The sequence below is a fragment of the Mustela nivalis genome (assembly GCF_964662115.1).
Source record: "Mustela nivalis genome assembly, chromosome: 1".
Classification (NCBI taxonomy): Eukaryota; Metazoa; Chordata; class Mammalia; order Carnivora; family Mustelidae; genus Mustela; species Mustela nivalis.
In genome coordinates, this window is record NC_139020.1 from 158,667,241 (window position 1) to 158,691,671 (window position 24,431).

A 24,431-nucleotide genomic window follows, 5' to 3' on the forward strand; every position below is an offset into this window, starting at 1 on the left:
ACCTACATCTTACACCTACAAAATACCTCTGCAGCACAGCTGGATAAGCATGGGAATGGTTGGGCACTAATGAGAGAGGGTCTGCCAACTGTGGGCATCTCCCTTTGAATAGTGAAGGTGGGTTTCCTGGACCTTCCTGCTCATCTGGAAGAGATAAGAAACTTCTTCTCAGGTGTGGTCAGCCGTGGGATGAAGGAGGCACCTGGGAGGGTGGTCACCCCCATCTCCCCAGCTTTATATGTGAATGGTTTCTCATATGCTCAGTGTAGCTGCCTGGCCTATACCCTGGTCTGTATGTCTGATTGTCTGTTAGTTTGGACTTTCCATGTATATAGCATGGCTTTGTCCTTAATGAGTCCCCCTCCAAGAGCCTAGCCTGACTTCCTGGCATGGCTCCCTTTGTATGGGGGCTTTTGATGCAACAAATTCCTGGTCAAGGAAGAATTTGAGCCTATTCAGTGCCTGCTGTATCCTCTGCTTGCTCATTCATTCATTCATCAGTAAGCATTGTGGAGAACTTGCAGCGACCTGAGCCAAGCTTTCGGACACCTGGGACCTGGAGATGAACATGGGAGACAAAGATGCCTGCCCTCATCAAGCTTCTGACCTCCTGGGGAGAGAGGATCTCAAAAATGGTGAGCTACGTCTGGTGGTGTTAGTCACTGTGGACAATCACCAGGTGGGGCTTGGAGGACAGGGATACTTGGGAGAACAATTTCCATTCCCAACAGGGTGATCAGGATGTGTCTACTTGAGAAGATGACATTTCAGCTCTTGGGATGGAAGAAGGCAAGGAATGGGTGATGGGATGCTCCAGCCAGAGCTCAAGGAAGGAAAGTCTTGGACACTGTCCCGGAAGGACAGTGGGGAGAGTTTCAATTAAATGAAGTAGGAAACAGTGAACAGGAAGAGCAGAGGCCAGAGACACAGCCCCAGCAGAAGCTGGTCGCTGGAAAGCTACTAAGGCTAGGTGCTCTGAGTGAGATAAGACTTGCTGGAGCAGGTCCCCATCAGACCGAGACTCCCAGTCCCCAGCTGTCATGAGAACGGGCTGCTGAGCTACCTCTAGGAGCCACCTCTGCCAAGCCTGCACCTTTCCTGGGGCAATGCAGGGGTGAAAAGACCGAGTACTCTTGCCTCAGCCGGGGACAAAGCTGAAGACTGTTCCAGCCACAGAGCTCTGGGGGTTCAGGAAGGCTGCACTGCCTGCAGCCCAACTGTTCCCCTCACCCAAGTGCCCCCCTCCAGGCACTGCCCCTAGAGGAGCCTCCCAGTCCCACATGCTACTCATTTCCCCCAAGGCTGGTTCCTGAGAGGAAGAACAGCGATAAGGTGTCTCTACCCCTGGGGAGGTTGCACAGCCTTCCCAATGTGGAATCCGGAGTGGGTCCTCTGCCTGAGCAGGTGCTCCCTTCCCTGCCGAGAGGCAGCACTCCAATGCTCTTACAGAGCCTCCTGACAGGGTCTGTGGTGTCCCCTCGCCTTGCTCTGCCTGAGAGTACCTGAGAGATACTGTGTCCGCCACCTTACATGTTTCTGAATGTTGGTGCTGGAGTCCCAACTCATGGAAGTGATATTTCTCTCTGATAGGCAATCCATCTGTAGGTGAGACTTGAAACAGGAAATGACTGTTTCCTCCAGTGAAGACCTGCTACGTCCCCCACTTCCACCATGACCATGGCTTGCACCATGCCCAGTTCTCAGCAGAGAAGGTGCAGCTGTCCATCAGAATGACATCATGTATAGCACGGTGACTGTTGCTAATGCTGCTGTAGGATATATCTGAAAGCTGTTAGGACCATAGATCTCAAGTGTTTTCATCACAAGAAAAAAAAAAAAAACATTTTTTTTCTTTCTTTTGTAACTAGAAGAGCTGCGGGGTGTTCACTAAACTTATTATGGAAATCATTGCATAATCTATGTAAGCCAAACCATTACGCTGCATGCCTTATACTTAGTGCTGGATGTCAATAACATCTCAAAACTGGAAGGGGGAAAAAAGAGAGAGAGAGAGAAGACCAGAGAGGTTCTGGTTAATGACAAGCCAGCAGCCTCACACAGCCAGCCCTCTTCACTGGTCTCACAGGCCTCCAACAGGCTGCTCTCCAGAGAGAAATCTATTCCTGGAGTGTCTAGAATATATAAACAACACATCACGTTAATAAGAAAAGATAAGCAACCAAATAGGAAAATGGCCAAAGGATATGAATTCACTGAAGAGGAAATAGATAGGCCAACTGACAGAAGAAAAGACGCTCAGCCTTACCAGTAAGCAGAGAAATGCAAATCAAATCACCCACGAGATAGCATCGTTTTCACCCCCGTAACTGGCAAAAATTGGTTTGATGGAATCATGCGCTATTGAAATTGAAGAAATGGGTTACCCCAGGCCCCATGAAAACATGTGGGTCTCAAGAGTAACAGTGCCACTTCTGGGCTGGCTCTGGGCCCCAGAGCCCCCTCCAGGAGCATGGGAGGAGCATCTCCAGGAAGCTACACATGGATGTTGGGAACAACCATGTGTCCATCACCTGGAGAGTGTCTCGATGCTACGTAATCACACAATGGAATCTTGCTCAACAATTCAGACACAGAACCCAGATCTACAAGGATCAACACGGAGAAACAGCTCTAAGAGTCTGGAAGAAAACCCATAAGCTTCATAGGTGTAATTTGGGGAGTGCATGGCAGTAAAAGTTGGTCACAGGGGTCTTTGGGTTTATCTGGAATCTTGTTATTGTTTAGAAAAGGGGGGAGGACATATGGATGTATTTCTTGTTTCGCCAGAGAACAATGTCAGGAGTCTGTCTTGGGAGAGAGGCCTTTCTTTCCCACCACTGCACCTGTGAGCTAATTCAGGGCCACTGCAGCCTGACAGACAGCCTTCCCCAGGACCCCAGCAAGCCCCCACTGTTACAGGGTCCCCAGGGGCCTTCAGTCCACATCATTTTCCTCCCCTTCAACCACCCCACAGACCGGCTTGCAAAGGCATAGGTGGAAGGGAGGGCTCCCGGCAGGAAGGCTCCCTGCCCATGAAGCTGGCTGCCCACAGCGACCACACACTTGGCCCACCCATGGATCTAGAACATGTCATCTAATGGCCCCCCTTTGGCTCCCACCTCTGTAATCTCCTTTCACTCCTCCTGCCCCCAGTGCTGCCGATATCCTGATGGGCATGCAGGACCCACAGGGGCTGCATGACACTGAGAAGGACACAGCTGAACACTCTCAGTGGGAGGGGCAGAAAATTATGGAACCATGCAGACCTCCGGGAGAGAGACCTTCCAGCAGATATTTACTTGCTGTCCCCGGACCAACCCTCCCAGGCCAAAGACCAGAGGCTTCTCCAGAGCAATGTCGGTGGTGGTGGTGGGGGGTGCTCCAGACCAATGTGGGAGATTCTGGGGATGGAGGCCTTGATGTCATGTCAGGTGGCCCCAGCGCCCCTCTGCCATATTTGTTGCTCCTCGTCTCCCACTCCTACTGTGCCCAGTGAACAGGCTGAACCCCAGTCCTCCATCTGGGAAGGTTGCAGAATTGGAGAGATGGTACGGAAAGGCTGGCCTGCAGTGTTGCCTTGGCCAGCTGCTGCTCCAGAAGGACCTGAGCTGAACTGCAGCTGTGGGAAGCCCCAACCGACCCTGAAGTTCATCCTGGACAGCTGGGGACAGCTACTAGGGAAGTCCGAGCTGCAGCTCCAAGCGGGGGAGAGGGGTGGCCACACCACCAGCTTCTCTGAAGAGTCCATACTAGGCTCCGGTTTTCCTCGCCTGGGTTTCCCCAACCCCTTCCGCTGCCATCCACTTCAGCTGGACAACCTGCGGGCGGAGCTCCAGTTCAACCCTCTCTCTTCCTTTGCCCTCCCGTACAACTTTATCCTGCTTACTGAAGTGTCTTCATTTCCCACCATCCACAGACCTATCCTTAACCCTTTGCCCCACCTAGATCAGCCACGGAATTTGAACAAGAATTTGAGTCCAGACCAGTAAGAGAACATCAAGGGCTACATCAGCCTTTCTGAGAACAAGTCCCAACAACTACTGCATGGGGAAGGCCTGACCCTGGAAGTCAGATCCCTCCAGGGTCCCTCTAGACTAGCCAGGAAGGATTCCCGGGTCTGGAAGCCCTCCTGCTCCGTCTCTGCCACCCATCCTCCAGAAGTCCTGGTCTGATGCTCACAGGTGAGAACACTGTGGCCTTGCAAGATGTTCCCTTTGGCAAATCAAATCACCCACGAGATAGCATCGTTTTCACCCCCATAACTGGCAAAAATTGGTTTGATGGTATCATGCGCTATTGAAATTGAAGAAATGGGCATGGAAAGCCTGAGCCCTGTGCCTAGAGCCAGAGCTTAGGTTCAAATCCCAGTTCTACTGCTTAGCTGGGTGACCTTTGGCAGCTATCTTTACCTCTCTGAACCTGATAGGACTGTTGTGAATAATTCCGACCTCTGAATATAACTGTAAAGTTTCCATTTGTCACAATTTTTTTTTTATATATCAAGTTTCCTTGACTTCTAAAAGTTTGGGAATCCCTGGTGTAATCCCATAGTTTCTTTTTATAAATTCTTGGCCTGCTTACTGTTCAAAACATGAATTGCAGAAAGGAAAGGTGAGAAGAGAAATAGCCCAGAGGACCAAAAAAAAAAAAAAAAAAAAAAAAAAATCTGCAGAGTTAGGGCAAACTGCTGGGTGACAGCTTTGAAATGAACCCACGGGGTTGCTAATTGCATTCTCTTTGCCCCTGGGCGTGTGCTCCTCTCTCTTCTCTGGTACGGGATCAATGTGAGGGATGGTGAGAAGGATTAAGGAAGGCAGACTTTGATTAGGCCATCAGACAGGTAAAAAGGTATTGAGCCGACTCCTGGTGACTTGTCACTAGATACAATTAATTGGTGCAACTGTGTGTGTGTGGTGTGAATATGTGTGTGTGTGTGCTCTTTGTCTCTCTCTGTCTCTGTTTCTCCAACCTCTCTCTCCCTCTCCTTTGGCCCCCACTTTATCCCATTTAGAAAAGTATGTGTATTCACACCCAAGCATCCTGTGACTCCCTGCAGGAATCCAATTCACAATGAGTAACCAAAGGTTCGTAGTGGTAGACTGTGGTCTTGGTTCACTTACCACATATTTGCTGAAGACCTACTATGTGTTGGTGAATCGTGCAGGTGATGGGGACAGAGCAGAAAACAAGACAGACAGTGCAGTTGCCCTTGTGGTGCTTACGTTTCCTAGGACCCAAACAGGTGGTAAACATTCCCCATCCCCCAACGATGAGCATAGCAATGAAACAAACAAGAGAGGATGGGGAGTGAAGAGGGAGCTATTCTGGATAAGGTGGTCCTGGAGCCTAAAGAATATTCAGCAGATAGGACTCGCTTAAGCACCTACAGCAATGCTCGTGAATTAGTAGTGGAGATAGCTGGCCAGACAGTGTGGATTTCGTGTGGGCATCCCAGTAGAGGTGGGGGAGTAAAGTCAACAATGCACCTGCTGAAGTGGAGAACCAGGGAATGGATAAGACTGATAAGATAGGGCAGGTGGAAAGAGGAAGTCCTGGGGAGGAGGGGGAGGGTGAACTCCAGTGTGAACACGCTGAGCCAGGGGTTTGTGTGAGTGTGGTGAGCAGCTCAGATTCTGGCTCTTTCTTGGGGGCTTACAGGCATCTTGTTCAGCTTGCTCATGTTTGCGGAAAAATGGGACTGAATCAAGCAATGGTTACGGACAAGGGTTGCAAAGTAACCAGTTACACACAGAAGTACCCCCTAAGGGTAGCATTTCTTTCTGTCTTGTTTTAAATGGTGACAACCGTTCCTGACTGATGGGGGCCAAGACTTGTGTCAGGCACTTTACATGCACGATGTCTTCTGATCCTTGTCATAACAGCTGAAGAAGGACTGGTATTATTATCCCCATGTTTTAGAGAAGGAATCAGAGGTTAGGAGAGAGGACGTAACTTGCCCACGTTCTGTCCCTTAATTAAATAAGAACCTATGGAAGACACAGCTAGGAAAACCCAGAACAGAATTTAAATCCAGGTCTGTCCAACTCTGAAAACCTTAATCTGATCTGATCTATGATGTTTAACTGTTTTCCATAAATAGACTTCATTTTTCTTAACACAGTGAAAGCTTATACTGAGCTATTCTCAGAGTCCTACTTTGTTTCAAAATAAGCAAGAGCACACAGAAAGCATTCTGTAACTCAGAGTCAGAGGTTCAGGGGCACAGGGAACGTGGCAGGTCGTCCATCCTGCAAAAACACAGCACCTTCACTCCCCCAGCATGCCTGAATGGGGGAGCGGAGCAGTTTGTGGCCTAGTGGCTTGTTCAGGAGGGGGCCACAGGGGCAAGCCAAGCTGAACTGGGGTAAAGATGCTGAAATGGAGCGGGATCCGATACCTAGTGAAACAAATTTAAAAACAAAATTAAAAATAGTAAAAAAAAGGGGGAAAATATTTTTTTTTTAAGAGAGGGAGAAAGAGGGCATGGGGGGGAGAGGCAGAGGGAGGTTCCCTGAGAATCTTAGACAGGCTCCACATCCAGCAGAGCCCATGCATGATCTCATGACCCTGAGATTATGACCTGAGCTGAAATCAAGAGGCAGATGCTTAACCAACTGAGCCACCCCGGTGCCCCCATGGGAGGAACTATTTAAAAAAAAAAAAAAAAAAACAGTCAAAAGTGGATGAAAAAATAGAAAAACATTATACCACTTTTAAAAAATAATCACCATAAAAAGAAATGCTCAGGTCAAAGGGTGTCCTGATTTTGCCCCCATGCCAGAGAAGTAGCCAGGAAGGAGGATGGTCAGGGAGAATGAGGAATGGGAGTGGGAGGTGCTGAAGGGTCCAGCCTGTGCTGTGTGGGGGGAAATAGAAAAGAAATGGAGAACATTGACCCAAAGGCTGAGCTCACAGCCCGAGCCAGAGTAGCCCTGATCTCAACATTTACCTGAATCCCTATTAAGAAATGGGTTCTAGGCCTGCCAGTGACCAAATAAGCCTCCTATACCCATTCTCATGCCCTCAAGTTACAGAAAAGTGGAACAAGGAAAACACCAGCCCCTTCAGAGAAGAATGGAAATGAAACAGGACAGGGACAAAGAAATGAAGAGAGCTGCAGACAGAGAAACAGGGTGTTGGCACCTGCTCAATGGCTCCCTGCCCAACTTAGTTATATCACTTGGTTTGGATTTTTGGTTGCAAGGAGCAGAGAACCTAACTAGAAGTGGCTTAGTGGCTTAGATAGTACCTCAGCCAAATAGAAGCCCTAGGACCCAGATCCTTCCATCTTTCTGCTTGGCCATTCTCAGCCCATTTCCCTTAGGCTAATGTTGCTCACGAGGCTAAGATGGCTGCCAAGATTCTGGACATCGCAGAGGCAACCTCACATGTCAATGGCCAGAATTGGGCCACCTTCTTCTTCCTAAGCCAATCACTAGCTAGGGAAATGGAACTACTGTGATTAGTTTAGATTAATTAAGACTCACCTCTGCCCAGGGCTTCCTGGGGGAGAGTGAATACCTGAACAGGTCTGGGTCTCTAACAACACAGAACACCACAGGGGGACATGGACGGGATGGCTTTGAGTGAGTAACCAACAAGTTTACTCCACCCTGGTTAGATCAGCCACCCCAGGACTTTTGTCTAAGCATCTAAAACAGTCCTGATCAACCCAGGCATGAGGGAAGGCAGGCATAATAGGGGAGAGTCTGGAACAAGTCTGCATGTAGGAGTGCGATAGGCCGTTCTTCATAATTATCAAGATTCAGACTGAGGGAGTGGGCTGGGCAAGAGGTGGGCAGCATGCCAGGACCATAGCAAGCAGCCTGGGATTTGGGAAAAACGGACATTTCCCCAGAATCGGCCTTTGGCCCACCCATCCCCAAGCCATGGCAGGTGCAGGCAGTTTAGAGGTCCCAGAAACCAACATCCACATCTTGACCCTCCAGCTGAGGTGTGTCCCCATGCAGGGAAGGGTTGGGCCAAGAAGTCAAGAGGACCAGCTGCGGTGGGCTGGCTGGTGCCCTGGGCATGAGCCCACAGTACCCAGCCACTTCCTGCCTGCGTGATGAGGCAACGTGCTGGTCTGCAGTCGCCCACGTCCTCCTGATTTGGGTGCCGGAGCTACAACTCCCATCCCATCACCTTCACTCCCATTTCAGACTTTCTCCAAAGGTAGTCAATTTTAACCAATGCCTAAATTTTATTTTTCTATTTCTTTCATTTCTACTTAGTGTATCCCTAGCAGGAAGCTCTAAATCATGTCATAAGTCTCATTTTCCATACTTTGAGTACAAGAAAACACAATGAAGTCAAAATAAAGTTATTAAACCCTAATTTGATACCGCTGCCTGGCAAGACTCTCAGCTCCAGGCCCACTCCCTCTTCGTTAGAAGAAGAGGGATTAGCAAGTATTATGAAGGTGTTAACACACTTTAGTGCCAAATCAAGGCATTCTTCTTGAAGCCATTGGAAGGCTTGCAAGAGAATTTGTAGGCAAATAACTTTCTCACTGTGGAATCAGAGAGTATTTGAGGCTGGGCTCATGGCTCTCTTCAACACGTCTATGGAGTGCCACTACACTCTAGGGGAACCCAGAGGTGTGTAAGAGCCTTGTCTCAGAGTCGGAGGGGCTGTGCTCAGCCCATGAGCTCAGACTAGAGCAGGTTATGTGGCCTCAGTTTCCTTAGCTTGCAGAGATGGTCCATAGTCTCCGTCAGAGCGGTGGGAGTGTGCAGAGGGATACTGTGTGGGAGGCAGCTGCAGCGCTCTCCCAAGCACAGGCGGATGCCTGGGGCAGGGGTGGAAGGGCCCCTTCAGTGGGGGCTTGTGGCTGAGAGAGCCCCCAACCCCCACCTTGCCACCACTCACCCCATTGCTGGCTCTACAACCACACGGCAGGAGGGCCAGGCGTACCCACCCAGCTAGGGCAGGGGTGGGGATAAACCAGCAGCCGCTACAGGGGTGGGAAGTGATAACCGTTGAGGCTGGAACCACCACCAAACACTGCCCCACGCTTCCTCGTGTGGGAATGGGCAGCGACTTCACCATACTGCTCTTGAAACGCTCACCTTGTCTTCCCTTGGGGCCGGTCGGTGCGTCGCCACACGTTCACTGGGGCATTGTGAGCACAGCTGCCCACAAGTCAGAGTCCCTTGTATCAGCTCCCGGTGGGCACAGACAACAAGCATACACCCAGAGGTCAGATCTGGGGGGAATTTACCCCATCTTTGGGGTCCAGCTCTGCCCTGGGAGAATTAGACACTTGGGTCGGCCAGCCAGGGTCACATCCCCTCTGCCGTGGTGGAGAAGGCGGGACTATGAGGAAGGCAACAGATGAAACAGGACAGTTCCCACCACCTGACCTGTGGACCTCAGCCCCTTGATGGGCTGTGAAACCAAAGAGCGAGTTGCTGGAGAGAGGAAAGGACACTGAGGAGGGGGACAGACAATAGCAGCAGTCATCCCCTACAAAAATGTCTAGAGGATGACCGTCCCAACAGAGCGGGTAGGCTAGAGACCGCATGGCCAGAGACAAGAGCAAGAAAGCAGATGCAGAGGAGATAGTGTGAAATCACAGCTTGGAATAGGGGCAAGCGGGCAGCAGGCTGGACACAAGGGAGTGTCTGGAAACACAGTGGACAGCCCCCAATTCTGCATCCTTTATACAAAGACATCCCGGGCACATGGTCTGACCATCTTTCCAGTTATTTCCTTCTGGGAATCAAGGCATATCTTCCTCTGGTCTTTTCCACAAATACTACACACACACACACACACACACACATACACACGCACACACAGATTAATACACATATATATCCTGAGTCTTGATACAAATTTTACTTGTGTCTGCGGTTCACAAAAAAGGGGAAAACATTGCTCCAATCCATTCTCACTAGAAGCAGATGGAAATGTAAAACGAGCACTGATCTTAGATTCCAGACCTGGTCCCAACCCTCACCAGGCATAGGATCCCAGGCAGGGGACCTCTGTTCTCTGACTACAACTGCAAGGCAGGGTAAAAACCCACTGCGCTCAACCCCAGGTAATGCACAGGGATTATGAATCACCACACCGATGGAAATGATTTCTGAACAGCTCAGCCCTGTAGAAACGCATGATATTAAGATGGTTAGTATTAGGGCCTAGCCAAGAACCCATCTTAAGCCACGGTCCAGAAACCCAAGTCTTGTTCTTCAAGTGCATCTACTTAGCCAGCTGTTCAATTCCCATATGCTCCTTTCTCTTCCAAAGCCTCCACCGCCAATTGGAATACAAGATAAAAAACACCATCTGGGCCCCGAGTCCTCCAGTTCCCTGCCCAGGACGTCTTGGGGCCAGGAGATGAATTCCAGTTCCTTCTGGCACTTTCATTTTCCCTGGCTGACTGTGCTGGCGAGGGCTTACATGTGGGCAGGCTCTCAGCCATGTTCTGCCTAGCTCTCCACTGCCCATCAGAAGGTCTCAAGGCTCCTGGACCCCACCCCTGCTGTCCTGCTGGGAGCAAAACTGCTGATGCCCCTTCACAGCATCAGTCACAGCAGTCCTGCCCTCCACATGGGGCGAAATGGTCCTCCCACCCTGGAGACTGCACTGACAGAGGGCCCCACCAATGGCAGAGAAGCAATGGCCTCTGGCCTTGACCGAGGCTCCGCTGGAGGTGTTCACAGGCACTTCTGCTTATGGGTTGCTAGATGTAATAAATGGATGCACACCTGGCCCCAGTTCTTCATTTATGCCTGTGTCCCTGACTTTGCAATGTGGCTTCATAGCCCTTCCCATAAGACGCAGGCTCCATCTCCCCACCCCTACAGGCTGGCCTGTGATTTGCTTTGGTCAAGAGGAGAGTGGAAAGGACATTGTGCCAGTTTGGAGCTTTGGGCCTCAAGAAACCTTGCAGCTTCCACTTGACCTTTCAGAACCCTTTAACTCCTGCTACATGAGCAAGCTCTGGACTAACCTTCCAGAAGACCCAGAAGAGAAAGAGGTCCCAGACATCCTTGCCTACCAGCAGCCACCCCTCCAGTGTGTGACAGACCTGCACCTAGACCAGCAGACCTCCCCTCTGACCCTCACTGGCCCCGGATGCATGAGTAAGCTGACCCGAGATCAGCAGAATGACCTAGCCAACCCATAACCTCATAAGAAATAATGTTTGTTATTTCAAGCTACTAGGTTATGGTATAATTTGTTACACAACAAGAGCTCACAGGCACGTAAAAGCATGCCTGCCTTCCCTTAGAGGAATTGGGAAAGAAAGTAAAGACTGGTGAAAAGTAAAGTAAAGACATGGTTCCAGCCATGTGCTCCCCTGCCCCCAGTCAGATGGTCTGGACAGAGCATGAGAACCCTGAGGTGAGGTTAGAATCTAGCCCCTCATCCTGAAGCCTGGGTGTCAAACAATGAAGGAAAAGGGGTACACAGCAAATAGCTTAACACTGATCACAAGATATCCCTGTCCCTGCCCAGGTCTCCCTCTCTCCCGCCCATTCTGGGTGCCCCCACCCTTACCCTTTCCTGGAGTAGGCGCAACGGTTTTTCTCACTTCATTGCACTGAGCAATGTAGCTGTCTCTGTCCTAACCACCCAAGCCATGCCCTGGGGTACTCTTTTTCCCAAAAGACTCACGTGATGTTCTGCTAACATGGCGGTCCCCAAAGGATGGCCCTGTCACCATCAGTGACACCAGCAATGATTTTCACATCTTCTATGATAATATTCCAATGTATTTATATTCAGGTATATTCAAGTAAAATATATCAGCTCAAGAAATATATGATGGAATGTTTCCATTCAAAATAAATTTAAGTACAACTGGAGGCTAAATAGGAGATTTCAGAGGAGACCTCCCAGTGGCAGATGCCACTCGGCGAAGGTGATGAAAGTCCAGCGGCAGAATTCACAGAGGAGAACTGAAATGGGAGTCAGAGCCGAGCTTGGAGGGTCGGAGAGTGGGGAAGAATGGTTTCTGGATGCTGTGTGCCAGAGGGGACGAGGGGCTTGACACATGTGGGTGTGCCCTTCACCTCTTAGTGAGTGGGGCTTTGGGAAGAACCTTCGGGAGAGCCTGGTGCATGTCTCTCGGTCTAGAGCACCTGGAGACTGATCTGTGATACCTACCTGAGCAGCGCGGAAGCATGTGGCTGTGACTGCAGACCGCAGGTCAGAGGAGGAAAGTCCCACACTGAAAACACGGGTGATCTGGCTTCCATGGCACACACTTGGCAAGGCCCTCTCTTTATAGAAAGGAAATATCAGATTCTCTTGAGATGCTCTTTTTTTTTTTTTTAATTTTTTGGTTTATTTATTTATTTATTTTCAGCATAACAGTATTCATTGTTTTTTGCGCCACACCCAGTGCTCCATGCAATCTGTGCGCTCTCTAATACCCACTACCTGGTTCCCCCAACCTCCCACCCCCTGCTGCTTCAACCCCCCCCAGACTGTTTTTCAGAGTCCATAGTCTCCCATGGTTCACCTCCCCTTCCAATTTCCCCCAACTCCCTTCTCCTAACTTCCCTTGTCCTCCATGCTATTTGTTATGCTCCACAAATAAGTGAAACCATATGATAATTGACTCTCTCTGCTTGACTTATTTCACTCAGCATAATCTCTTCCAGTCCCATCCATGTTGCTACAAAAGTTGGGTATTCATCCTTTCTGATGGAGGCATAATACACTCTCACCACTCTTGTTCAGCATAGTATTAGAAGTCCTAGCAACAGCAATCAGACAACAAAGAGAAATAAAAGGTATCCAAATTAGCAATGAAGAATTCAAACTCTCTCTCTTCACAGATGACATGATTCTTTATATGGAAAACCCAAAAGACTCCACCCCCAAACTAGGAGAACTCATACAGCAATTCGGTAACATGGCAGGATACAAAGTCAATGTACAGAAATCAGTGGCTTTATTATACACTAACAATGAAAATACAGAAAGGGAAATTAGAGAATCGATTCCATTTACTATAGCACCAAGAACCATAAGATACCTGGGAATAAACCTAACCAAAGAGGTAAAGGATCTATACTCGAGGAACTACAGAACACTCATGAAAGAAATTGAAGAAGACACAAAAAGATGGTAGACCATTCCATGCTCTTGGATTGGAAGAATAAACATTGTTAAAATGTCTATACTGCCTAGAGCAATCTATACTTTTAACGCCATTCTGATCAAAATTCCACTGGTATTTTTCAAAGAGCTGGAGCAAATAATCCTAAGATTTGTATGGAATCAGAAGAGACCCCGAATCGCTAAGGAAATGTTGAAAAACAAAAATAAAGCTGGGGGCATCACGTTACCTGATTTCAAGCTTTACTACAAAGCTGTGATCACCAAGACGGCATGGTACTGCCATAAAAACAGACACATAGACCAGTGGAACAGAGTAGAGAGCCCAGATATGGACCCTCAACTCTATGGTCAAATAATCTTCAGCAAAACAGGAAAAAATATACAGTGGAAAAAAGACAGTCTCTTCAATAAATGGTGCTGGGAAAACTGGGCAGCTATATGTAGAAGAATGAAACTCGACCATTCTCTTACACCGTACACAAAGATAAACTCAAAATGGATAAAAGACCTCAACGTGAGACAGGAATCCATCAGAATCCTAGAGGAGAACATAGGCAGTAATCTCTTCGATATCAGCCACAGCAACTTCTTTCAAGATATGTCTCCAAAGGCAAAGGAAACAAAAGCGAAAATCTTGAGGAGCTCCTTGTTGGGACTCCTCCCGAGCCTTGAAAGCACCTACACAAAGTGTGACTTTGAGGCTGAAGCTTCGAGCACACCTCTCTTTTGCTGGGCAGTAGCTGCACTGGCAACAATAAGGGAGCAAGAACGAGTATGTGTCTCCTGGGAACATGATATAAGCCATCCCTGCTCCAACAAACATACGTGCGCATGTGCAGACATGGACACATACACACATGTGCACCCACGCACAAGTACACATACAGACGCACATGCACACATACACATATATATGCACACACATATCGGTACCCATGTCCACACACACGTATGCACACACACACAGGTACACATACAGACACAGAACTTTCCATCAAGACTTTAATATATAAATATTATATTTATTACACAAATATGCTCTTAAATATAAATAGACAATCAAGGACCATCAGACATCTGATGAAAGCTTTGAGATGATAGAGAGAGGTCAGAGCAAACAAGGTAATGACGAAAGCAACTTAAAGGCAACAACTGTCACAGAGAAGAAATTTCAAAATGATGGTCATTCACCCGTATACCCAGAGACATAGAAGACGATATTCTGAGCATGAAACAAGAAAGGAGTCATATTCAACAAAAGGAACCAAAAAAGAAAGAGCTCTTGGAAATTCAAAACTATGCCAGCAGAAGTGAGAAACCTAAGAGTTTGGAGGATACATTTGAGGAAAGCCATAAAGTAGAACAAAGAGAAAGAACCAGAAAGTTAGAGGACCCATCAGGAAACCCGACATCTGAACAATAGGGATTCCAGTGGAGAGAAGAGAAAACAGGGAAAACCATCCACAGAAGTTACCCCCCCACCCCGAGTGGAGGGTCTAGGCATTCTAGCTTGGAAAGAACCATGAACTGGAGGGAAACGGACCTACATCAAGACGCACATGGGAAACCTGACGGCATGAAAGACAAAAAGAAGCCCCCGAAAGCTTCTAGGGAAAGAGAAAAAATAAATATAAACATTACACAAGACTCTAAGGTCCTATTGGCACTGACTTCCCAAAGCAGCTCTGGAAGCCGAAAGTCAAGGGAGTGATGTCTACCACATCATGAATGAAGAGCTGGGGTTCCAATCTGACAGATGGGAAGGGCGGCCGGAATGGGATGATGGAGGTACTGAGCATGAGAGTGGGAGGCCTGGGGTAAGGGCAGACACGCAGAAGGTCTGGGAGGATGTGTGAGGGGAACACATGGGCAGAATAGCCAATGATTGGAAAGCACAGAGAGGAGACTGATTGGCTTACCTCGAGACTGTTTGGACATGAATCCGTGACAAGTGAATAGAAAATTAATAGATTATTAACAGACTGTAGAAAATTAAGCAAGCAAAGACAATCATTAACGCATGGGAATAGAGAGCAACAGATCATCCCAGATATGCATGAGTTGCTAAGTTACAACCTTCCAGAAAACTCAGCTGAGAAATATATTCTGTGCATTTAAGATTCAGGAACAAAGAAGTTAAGGTAGAAAGGGATTCTAAGTATGGACAGTGATTCTTGAAAAAGAAGATGCAGGAACACCTGCGTGACTCAGTCAGTTAAGCCTCTGCCTTAGGCTCAGGTCATGATCCCAGGTCCTGCAGTCAGGCTCCCTGCTGACCTCTACCTCTGACCCTTCCCCTCCCCCCAAACATGCCTGCTCTCTCTCTCTCTCTCAAATAAATAAATAAAACCTTTAAAAAACAAAAGAAAGAAGATGCATAATGATAAAATAAATGAACAAAATAAATTGGATCTAAGACTCTGGATCATAACACTGTGAGGAGGAAGAGGGTAAAACAGGAGAATTTCTTTTCACACAGAGGGGAATCAATAGTTATAAATGTATTCTTGAGGTCCATTTTTACAACATATATCCATTTAAAAATAAAAGTAAACCAACAAAATTAAACACATGATATATACCTTCCCAATCACCAGAGGAAAAAGAAGAAAAATCAAAGAAAGTGAAGTCAAAATGGCAAAAAGCCAGAAAGCACAAAACCACACCATAAGTTAAGACCAAGTGGTTAAGCCCCTCTTAAAAAGAGAAAACTCAAAATAAAATCCAAAGATAATGCTATTTTTAAGTAAAAACACAGAAAACAAAATTACACAGAAAGTTTAAAAATATAGGGATGCGAGTGCAGTCTGGTCAGACCAAGGAGAGAACACAGAATAAAAAGTAAAAGTTGGGGAACAGAAGGAGAGACACAGGGGCAGCGTCCACTCAGAACACAGCCTGACGCCTGAGCGGAAAGGAGGAGCGGCTCGCTGCCTTTCAAAGAGGGGAGCTCATGCTGTGTGCTGATGAGGTCAGAAACCTCTGCCGCCTGGGCCACCCTGTCCAATCATGTGATGAGGGAGCCACAGCCCAGCGAGGCACTCTGGTTGACATGACGAGTCAGTGGTAAGATTGGGGAAAGAAACCCAGTCTGGCTTTTTCCTTCCACCCTACCAGCGTGTGACCCTCATTACAGGAAGAAGTTCCCAACATAAGCAAACTCACTTGTCAGGAGGCTGGGGGTCCCTGCTTCTGACTCACACTTTGAAGTCCAGAGGGCTCCTGAGGCTGGGGCAGGGCTGGGGTGGGGAGTCCTCCAGCCAGGGACCCCAGCAGGCCACCTGTGGGAGTCCAAGTCCATCCCACTGGTCTTGGAGGCGGTCCCCCTGCCCCAACAAAAAGTGGCCCTCCCTCTCCCCAACTCCTACAGCTGGGGCCAAAATCAGCCCTCCCCTGCTCTGTAATGGAGGCCAGAAAAGATCCCCACAGGGAGCTAGTCCTTGGGCCCTCTTAAAGGCCCAGACAATATTGTCACTGTGAAGGCAAACGTGCTGCGTGTGGCCTGTTCCTACCAGGATGACAAGTGGGGGGCCTTCCCCACTCTGAGCCACATGCCAGAAAGCCTCTGGGGTTGCCCTCATCTTGGGAAGGGCAAGGCTCCAGAGAAAGCCCAGGAGAATTCCATCCCACTCTCGTGCTGCCCGCTGGGTGGGAGAAAGTAGATGGCCCCGGGAAAGGAAACATGGAGCCTGTCTCACTATCTCTCTCACTACCTCTGTTATCTGTCTCTCTCTTTTTTATCACTGTCTCTGCCTCCCTCCACCATGGTCTCCTGTCAAGCACCAAGGGCAGCAAGTAGCTGCGCATCACTCCAGATGTGTACGTGAAGGGCTCTAGTGGCCTCGGGACCCTACCTATGGCCCAGGCATCTCTTGTGAGGGTGCCTCCTGTAGGGACGCCCCCCACATGCCCACAAGGGACTTGCTCTGTCCAGCTTTGGTGTGAAAGAGAGCCAGTCCACAGAACCCCATAGGTATCCCTGGCCACAGCTGGTCCTGCTGCCGGCAAACCCAGCCTCCCCAGAGTGCTCTCCAGCAAACACTGGGGGCCTCATCAATCTGGAGCCATCAGGCTAGAAGCCTCTGCCCTTGCTGATCCCTTCGGCATCCCCCCTCACCCCTGTCCCGTCTCACTCTTTGTTAAACCCAAGACTGACCCTGATTTCTCAGGTCTCACTGCGTTCTCCTTCTCTCTGCCCCGCACTGGCCCCCTCACTGCTTCTTGGAGAAGCTAGGCAAGCCCCACCTCATGACCTTTGCACTTGCTGTTCCCTTTATCTCAGGGAGATGTTCTCACTGGATACCCACAGGGCTCCCCCACCTCCCGTGCATCATCAAGCATCACCTCCATGGTGAGGTCACCTGATCATGTTACTTAACTTTAAACACCCCCCGCCCCCGCAACACACACACACACACACACAGAGCCCGGCACTCCTGTTCCCGGATGTCAGTTTCACTCACTGCTTCACCAGACCCCAAGCTCCATGAGAACAGGGGTTTTGTCTACTGTCTTGCAGCCCCTAAAAAAGAACCTTGCACACAGTAGGTGCTTAATAAATACTTGTCAAATGAATAAATGAACACGCCTGCCTCCTCATTCCTCTCACCCACCCTCTCCTCCGCACATGCTTGGTCTCTGTCTGGCAGATTTCTTTCTTTTTCTTCCCCCTTTAATGAAGTGTAATTGATACACAATGTTACAATAGTGCTGACCACAAGTGTGCATCGATGCTACAGTACCATTGACTATGTTCTCTGTGTTGTGCTTTTCATCCCTGCAACTGACTAATTCCATAACTGGAAGCCTGTCCTTCTCACTCCCCTTCCCCCATTCTGCCTATACCCACCCTCTGTCCTCTGGTGACCATGTTTGTTCTCTGTATCTATGATTCTGTTTCTCCTTTTTAATTTCTTTGGCTTGGTTTTTAGATTTTACATATGAGTTGAAATCATGAGGTATTTGTCTTTTTCTGTCTTATTTCACTTAGCACAATACCCTCTAGGTCCATGCATGTCACAGTTGGCAAGATTTCACTCTTCTTTATGTCTGAGTAATATTCCCCTATAGGGCAGATTTCCTTTTTTTCTTTTTTCTTTCTCTCTCTTTTTTTAAATTAACTGTGTCATCCATTTTCCCTAGGCACCATTCCCTGCCTCTGGCAGCCACCGATCTTTTCTCTGTTTTTTTTCATGAGTTTGGGGTTTGTTTTAGACTCTACATATAAGTGAGATTATACAGTATTTGTCCTTTTCCTTCTGACTTATCTCACTTAGCACAACACCCTGAAGGTCCATCCAAGTTGTTGTGAATGGTGGGATGTCCTTTTTTAAGCCTGACTAGCACTCGTGTGTGTGTGTGTGTGTGTGTGTGTGTGTGTCCCATCTTCCTCTGACAGACACTTGGGCTGTTTCCATATTTTGACAACTGTAAATAATGGGGGTGTAATTACTTTTTCAAAATAAGAGTTTTATTTCCTTCAGTTAAATATCCAGGAGCAGAACCACTGCTGGATTATAGGGCAGTTTTATTTTAAATTTTTTCGAGGAATGTCCATGCTGTTTTCCTCCATGGCTATACCGATCTGCATTTCCACATCTGGCTTCTCTGATGTCTCCCCAGCCTTTTCTGACTTTCCTCCTCTGCCTCTTGCCCACCACTGCCGGGGGCCAGGGCAGGGGGCAGGCTAGTGCCAAGGACAGTAGAGCCAGGACCTGGACCCTTGGGGAGTCTGCCTCCTCTTCTGTGCTCCCCAGGGAGCTCCTCGGAGCAGGGCTGCACCAGACACCAAGGCATGAACTTGTTGAGGAAGCCCCCTCAACACAACTGAGAGCCGCGACAGCTAAATTCAGATCAGGTGCAATTTTGATATCACTCCAAACAGTCTAGGCAGGAGCGCTACGGGATTTTCTTCTTGAAATCATAAAAGGAACAGAGAAGGCCTCTGAATTCTAACAGCTGTGACTTAGTGAGCGGAGGAGAGATTTGGGGGATCACGAAGACTCTACCTGCAGCAGGCCTCGGTTGCCCTACGGTGAAGGTGGAGCCAGCCACGGCTGCCATGGTGACAGGTGTTCTGGGCCAGACACGTGAGGCGGGGGGTGGGGGGGTGGGGAGTGTTGGTGGAGCCAGGTGCTGTCTCCTCTAAAAGCATCACAGCCACTGTTCTCCCAGGAGCAGGAGCAAAGTGCTGTGAACAGCAGCAGCAAAATAAAGCCAGGGCTCTGCCTAGGCAGAATGGTTAGAACCTTGGGGAGCTGACGCCCACTTCCCCCAACACACATACCCACCCCATCTCCCTTCTGCTCGAGTCCCAAGATCTAGTGGCTTCAAACAAGAGCCATCATTTCATCTTCTCTCATGCCTTTCGTCTCTCATGCCTTTGCGGGCTGGGAATGCAGGAGGCGTTTGACCTAGGGGCTGCTGGCTAAACTTCTCCATTCACCTAGCCTCAGGGCCACCTCCTGCGTCTCCCCAGGTGGGCTAGGAGACCTCCTTCCAGGTGGAAGCAGGGGCTTCCTCCCCACCTGGCTGCCCCAGGGTGTCCAAGTGCTGTCACAGAGCTTCAGAGCTCCAGGGAGAGCGGTGTGGCCTCTCTGGGTCTGGCCTCGGGTCACACAGTGTGGCTTCAGGTGAGTCACAGGACGAAGCCGATCAGACCCCACCCCTTGACAGAGCCAGGGCAGCTTCTAAAGGAGTGCCCGGACATGACAGGCTGTGTGGCCACCCTCCTCTCCTCCTGGGACAGAAGAGTAGACAGGGAAGGTGGGGAGAGAGTGGAATCCTGAGCAAACGAACAACAGCCCACTAACATTTCCTGGTTTCAGAACTGAGGGTGAGAACAGTTCTGGGGAAGAAATATAGAGTGTGTTTGCTTTTCTTTCTTATCCGAGTACGGTTGAAACACAGTGTTCCCTCCGTTGCAGGTGTACAACCTAGTGATAGTGATAGTATAGACTTGACAAGTCTACGCGTCTCGCCATGCTCACCTTGAGTGGAGCCGCTGTCTGTCCACACACAGTGCTACTATGACACCCCTGACTCTATTCCCTATGCTGGACCTTCATCCCCGTGACTTACTCATCATGAAAATGGATTTTTAAGAAATTTCAGGCTCCTTCTCCCCCGTAGCCCAGATAAATAAAATGGGAACTTCCAGGTGTTAGGAGTCCCTCTTCCAGGCAGGAGTGTGTCCTGTGGAGGGAGGAAATGGCCGTTGCTGCCCAGCTCTCCAGGAGAATGTCCTGCCGTGATAGAAATGTGCCACGTCGCCCCTATCCAGGGCAGGAGCCACGAGCCCCATGTGGCCCCTGAGCCCTTGAAATGTGGCTGGTGCAAATGAGAAACTGAATCGTAACCTTTATTCCACTAAAATTCACTTTTGTTTAAACACAGAAAGCCACGTGTGGCTAATAGCTACCACATCAGACAGCGCAGATCTAGAAGTTAAGTGTCTCGGGCAATAAACTAAAACTGTCCTTAAAGGAATGAGGAACAGCCTGCGGGGAAAAGTCGGCCTGAAACCCATCTCCCCCAGCGCAGGGAGACCCTCTGGCTTGCCTCCCCCCCTTCTCCTTGGGAGGAAGGAGGGAGAAGTTCAATACTAAGGTCTGTTACAGCAAATGGTTACATAGTTACTACTCTTCTGAGGACTTAGTGCGATTAAGCAAGTGAACAAAATAAGGTGTAGACAGATTGGAAAGGAGGAGAAAAATTTATCATTGAAAACGGCAGTGTGGCATCATGGACTGAAGGCGTAAATTACTAGAAGCAGCAGATGAATTCACTAAAGTCGTCAGCTATAAAATTATCATATCAAGATCAATACCCTTTTTATATAAAACATAAACAGCTAAAAATATAATGAAAGAAAAGAACCCGTTCTCAATAGCAACTGAACATAAAGTGCTTTACAAAATTAAGAAATGTGAGGGCTTATGTGAAGAAAACTGGAGAGCTCCGCTAAAAGACGTAAGATAGGAGAGTCGCACCTTTGTATTCAACAGGAAGACAAAGTTGTAAAGATGTCAATTCTTTCTAAATCAAAATTCTAATTGAAATTTTTGACAAAAAAAAAAAAACCCTCAACTGAACTTGACGAAGGTATTCAAAATATGAACAGACACCTCAGTGGAAGAGAACAGAGAATCCAGAAATAGACTCATGAATATATGAGTATTTAGGAGCTGATAAGATTGGTCCTAGATGGAACAGTTTCAGGGGGGTGGTGAGGGGGAGAATCCAGGCTTGCATGGGTTCGATATGTGATAAATGAGATATCAATAGAATTTATCGGGATGCAGAAACTCTTCCTAGAAGTTTGCCTGGTGGCACCAAAGTTTGCAAACACTACAGCCTTCCCGTAATCTCCAACATCCCCCCACCAGCCTCCTCAAGTAAACATTCAAGTTAAATAAAAAAGGCTTGTTCTGGAAGCCCCTACCACCTCACCACTTGCCACCCCTAAGCTTCTCCAAAGAGAAATTTCAGAGAAGCCACCAGTTAGGAAGGATGGAATATGAGCAAACAAGAGCTACAGGGAGAAATGGGACAGAGTGGGAGGTAGGGAGCAGGCAGGGGGCATGGGAGCAAAGGTTCTAGAACCCAGTCTGCCCCACCAGCATGCTCCCCAGCTGTGTGCCCTCTGCAGCCTTCACAGTGCAGACTTAAAGCAACGTGGCTGCCCTGCTATGCTGCGGAGGCCATGTCCAGCCTGGTCCTGGGATTCCCCCTCTAATCCAAGCCCCACGTCTGCTCACAGTCGCCATTGAGTGGATCTGACAGTCCAGTTCATGCACTGGGAAGGCATACGCCAGCTCTTTATCTGGATAGTCCACTGTGCTGCAGACTGGAGATGAGGAAAGGGGTCAGCCCCGCACCCCTCCACCCCGCCACCATCTTCTAGCTGTGGGTGAACAGGTCAGTCCACCACTACATAGCGAGCCTGGGAGAATGGGAGAGGGTGGTGGGAAGCCTTCCTGGAGATGGTGGCCTTTAAGCTGGCCCTGGACCACCAGGAATTCAACCACATAAAAATGCAGGTGCAGTAACACCTATTCTTGAGACTGTTATAGGTTTTCAGCACACGCCAAATCTTTCCTTTGGTTAAACGAAACAAACACACAAAAACAAAAATAAGAAACTGATTTTCTTGTGGGAACCACGTGGGCTCAGGCCATATGCCCAAGAAGAGCCAAGGTCATATTCAACTTCTGGGGGGAAACAGCAACGTTCTCTTTCTTTCACTGACCTTAGTGGTGGGGGAGCTGCTGCAGGAGGGGAACCCCTCCCAACCCTAGAGCCGACGCTGACCTCGGAGCTACTGTTTAAGCTTCGGGATCCCATCTCTGTAGAGGAGCCCACTGTATGTTTTGGTTCATGGGCCCCCATCCCTTCCTTTGTCACTCACGTGAATTTGGGCTGTGTTTGCAGCTCCTGGTGGCAAGTGTGTCACGGTGTGTTGGTGTCCTCAGGCGGTGCAGAGTGCATGGAGCCTGTGGGTGTACACGGGGCGCTGCCTCGCAGAGTGGGTGACATTGCAGTTGGGCCGCAAAGCCCATAAAAAAAGAGTAGTGTTTCTCTACATTTTGAACTCTTAATTTATAATACAAAAAACGCTTTATTCATTGACTTTATTAAGAAAAGACAATTTGATTTTCAAGAAGAAGAAGAGGAAGACATATAGACCTAAGTGTCAGATCTGGCACATTGGGCTGTCACTGGGCACTTGGCAGGGGAAGTTAATGCTGAGGGAAACATGGCAGTGAGGGATGCAGCCGCCGAGCTGCACGGTGAAGGCGCACTGAGGACCAGTGCCCCTTCCTTTTTCCAGCTAACAGATTCTGTGTGTCCATGCCATGCAAGCAAAACTCTTGCTGGGGACCAGGGGTACAGAGACAAATCGGACCTGGGGACCTCTTTTGCATTTGTAAAATATCTCAGAGGCAGCCAGGTGAGATGACAAAGCCCCCGTGACAGCTGAGAAGGTGGACAGAGGCTCAGCAGAAGACCTGTATGGAGCAGCCCTACAAAGCGAGAGCCCTCCCTGCCTCTTCCTGCCTCCTCACCCCAACCACATCCTAGTTCCCAGAGGAGTTTATTAGAAATGCCAGCCTTCTTTAGCTAGGGTCTTCCAAGCTCAATACCTGATTTTGGAGAGAGGAGAGTGGTTGGTGTTGGGACTCACTGCCCAGAACTCCCTTCAGGAGTGAAGGAAAAACTCCCCCAGATCCCACAGTGCAGTGAGCAGAATGGCCTCATTGGTCAGCCTTCCCGGCGGTCTCAGCTGCAAACCCTGGCACCCCAGGAGGAGAACTCAAGCCTGTGCATCAAGGATCGGATCCCCTCCTCACCCAGCGACAGCTCGGGGGGCTCAGCCTTAGAGGCTGAGCTTGGGGTCCCCCTCTGCCTGCTCCTGCTCCCTCCCTCCCTTGCACTGATCCCCATCAGCCTCCTCAATGGACATCTGCTCATGGAGCTGGGTTTCAACCTCCCCTTCCCAGGGGCAGTTGAAGTGCCTTGCCCCAGCCACGTACAAAGTGTAGGAGTTCAGGGCTCTCTGACTCCAATCTGCTGGGGACCCATCTCAGGAGCCTTTGCCAGTCTGACCACCACGTGCTTGTCCCAAAGCAGATGCACCAGCAGCATCTTCTTTCCTGCAACCCCAGTCATGTCCTGGCCCTGAATGTCAGGAAGCCCTTGGCCAAACATAGAGCTCTCTATGCTGGCGAGCATGCCAGGGTGGCTCCCCCCACCCCACCCCCAGAAGGTGCAAGCAGATTTCTCACCGTCTGCCACTGCTTATTGTTGAAGGAAAACTCCACATCCAAAACATTTGTTTGGAGGGAATTAGATCATCACCTCCCCACTAATGAAGCCAGGCTGTGCAAACAGAGGGAAGCAAGACGGCAGGTTGTCTGTCTCTCGGGGCGGCGGCCCAGAAGTTGGCACCCCAGGTGTCTCCGAAGCTCCGTGCACATGTTTTAGAAGCAGCCTACGCCAAGCTGGTTTGGAACATCCCCAGGTGATGTTTGCCTTAGTGGCTGGGAATCCCGGCCCTGAGCCGGAGATAGTGCAGGTTTCCAGGGCCAGAGCAGACCTCTGCAATATTCTGAAGCTACCAGGCGCCCACCATCCCAGGCCTCTGAGCTACCTCTGTCTCTGTTCCATTCTGACCCTGCACCACCAGGGGTTTCTCTGCCAAGGAAGATGGTATTCTTTCAGTTGGAACGCCCTCCTTACCTTTCCAACTGGAACATCTGCAGCCGTGTGACTCTCTCTTTTATTATTATTTTAAATGAAGATATAATTCACATAACATAAAATTCACATTTACAGATGGACCC

The 24,431-nt window shown here is 49.1% G+C and overlaps 1 protein-coding gene across 1 annotated transcript in view; it reads right to left on the bottom strand.

Annotated features, from left to right (window-relative positions):
- Window positions 1-19,149, bottom strand: part of LOC309861633 (uncharacterized protein) — a gene marked incomplete at both ends in the record, with an annotated part of 52,764 nt that extends 33,615 nt beyond the window's left edge. Inside the window, one exon of the mRNA XM_082724678.1 lies at window positions 19,095-19,149. Within this exon, the coding sequence (XP_082580804.1) occupies window positions 19,095-19,149 (55 nt within the window). The remainder of the gene's footprint in view (window positions 1-19,094) is intronic.
- Window positions 19,150-24,431: the final 5,282 nt, after the last annotated feature.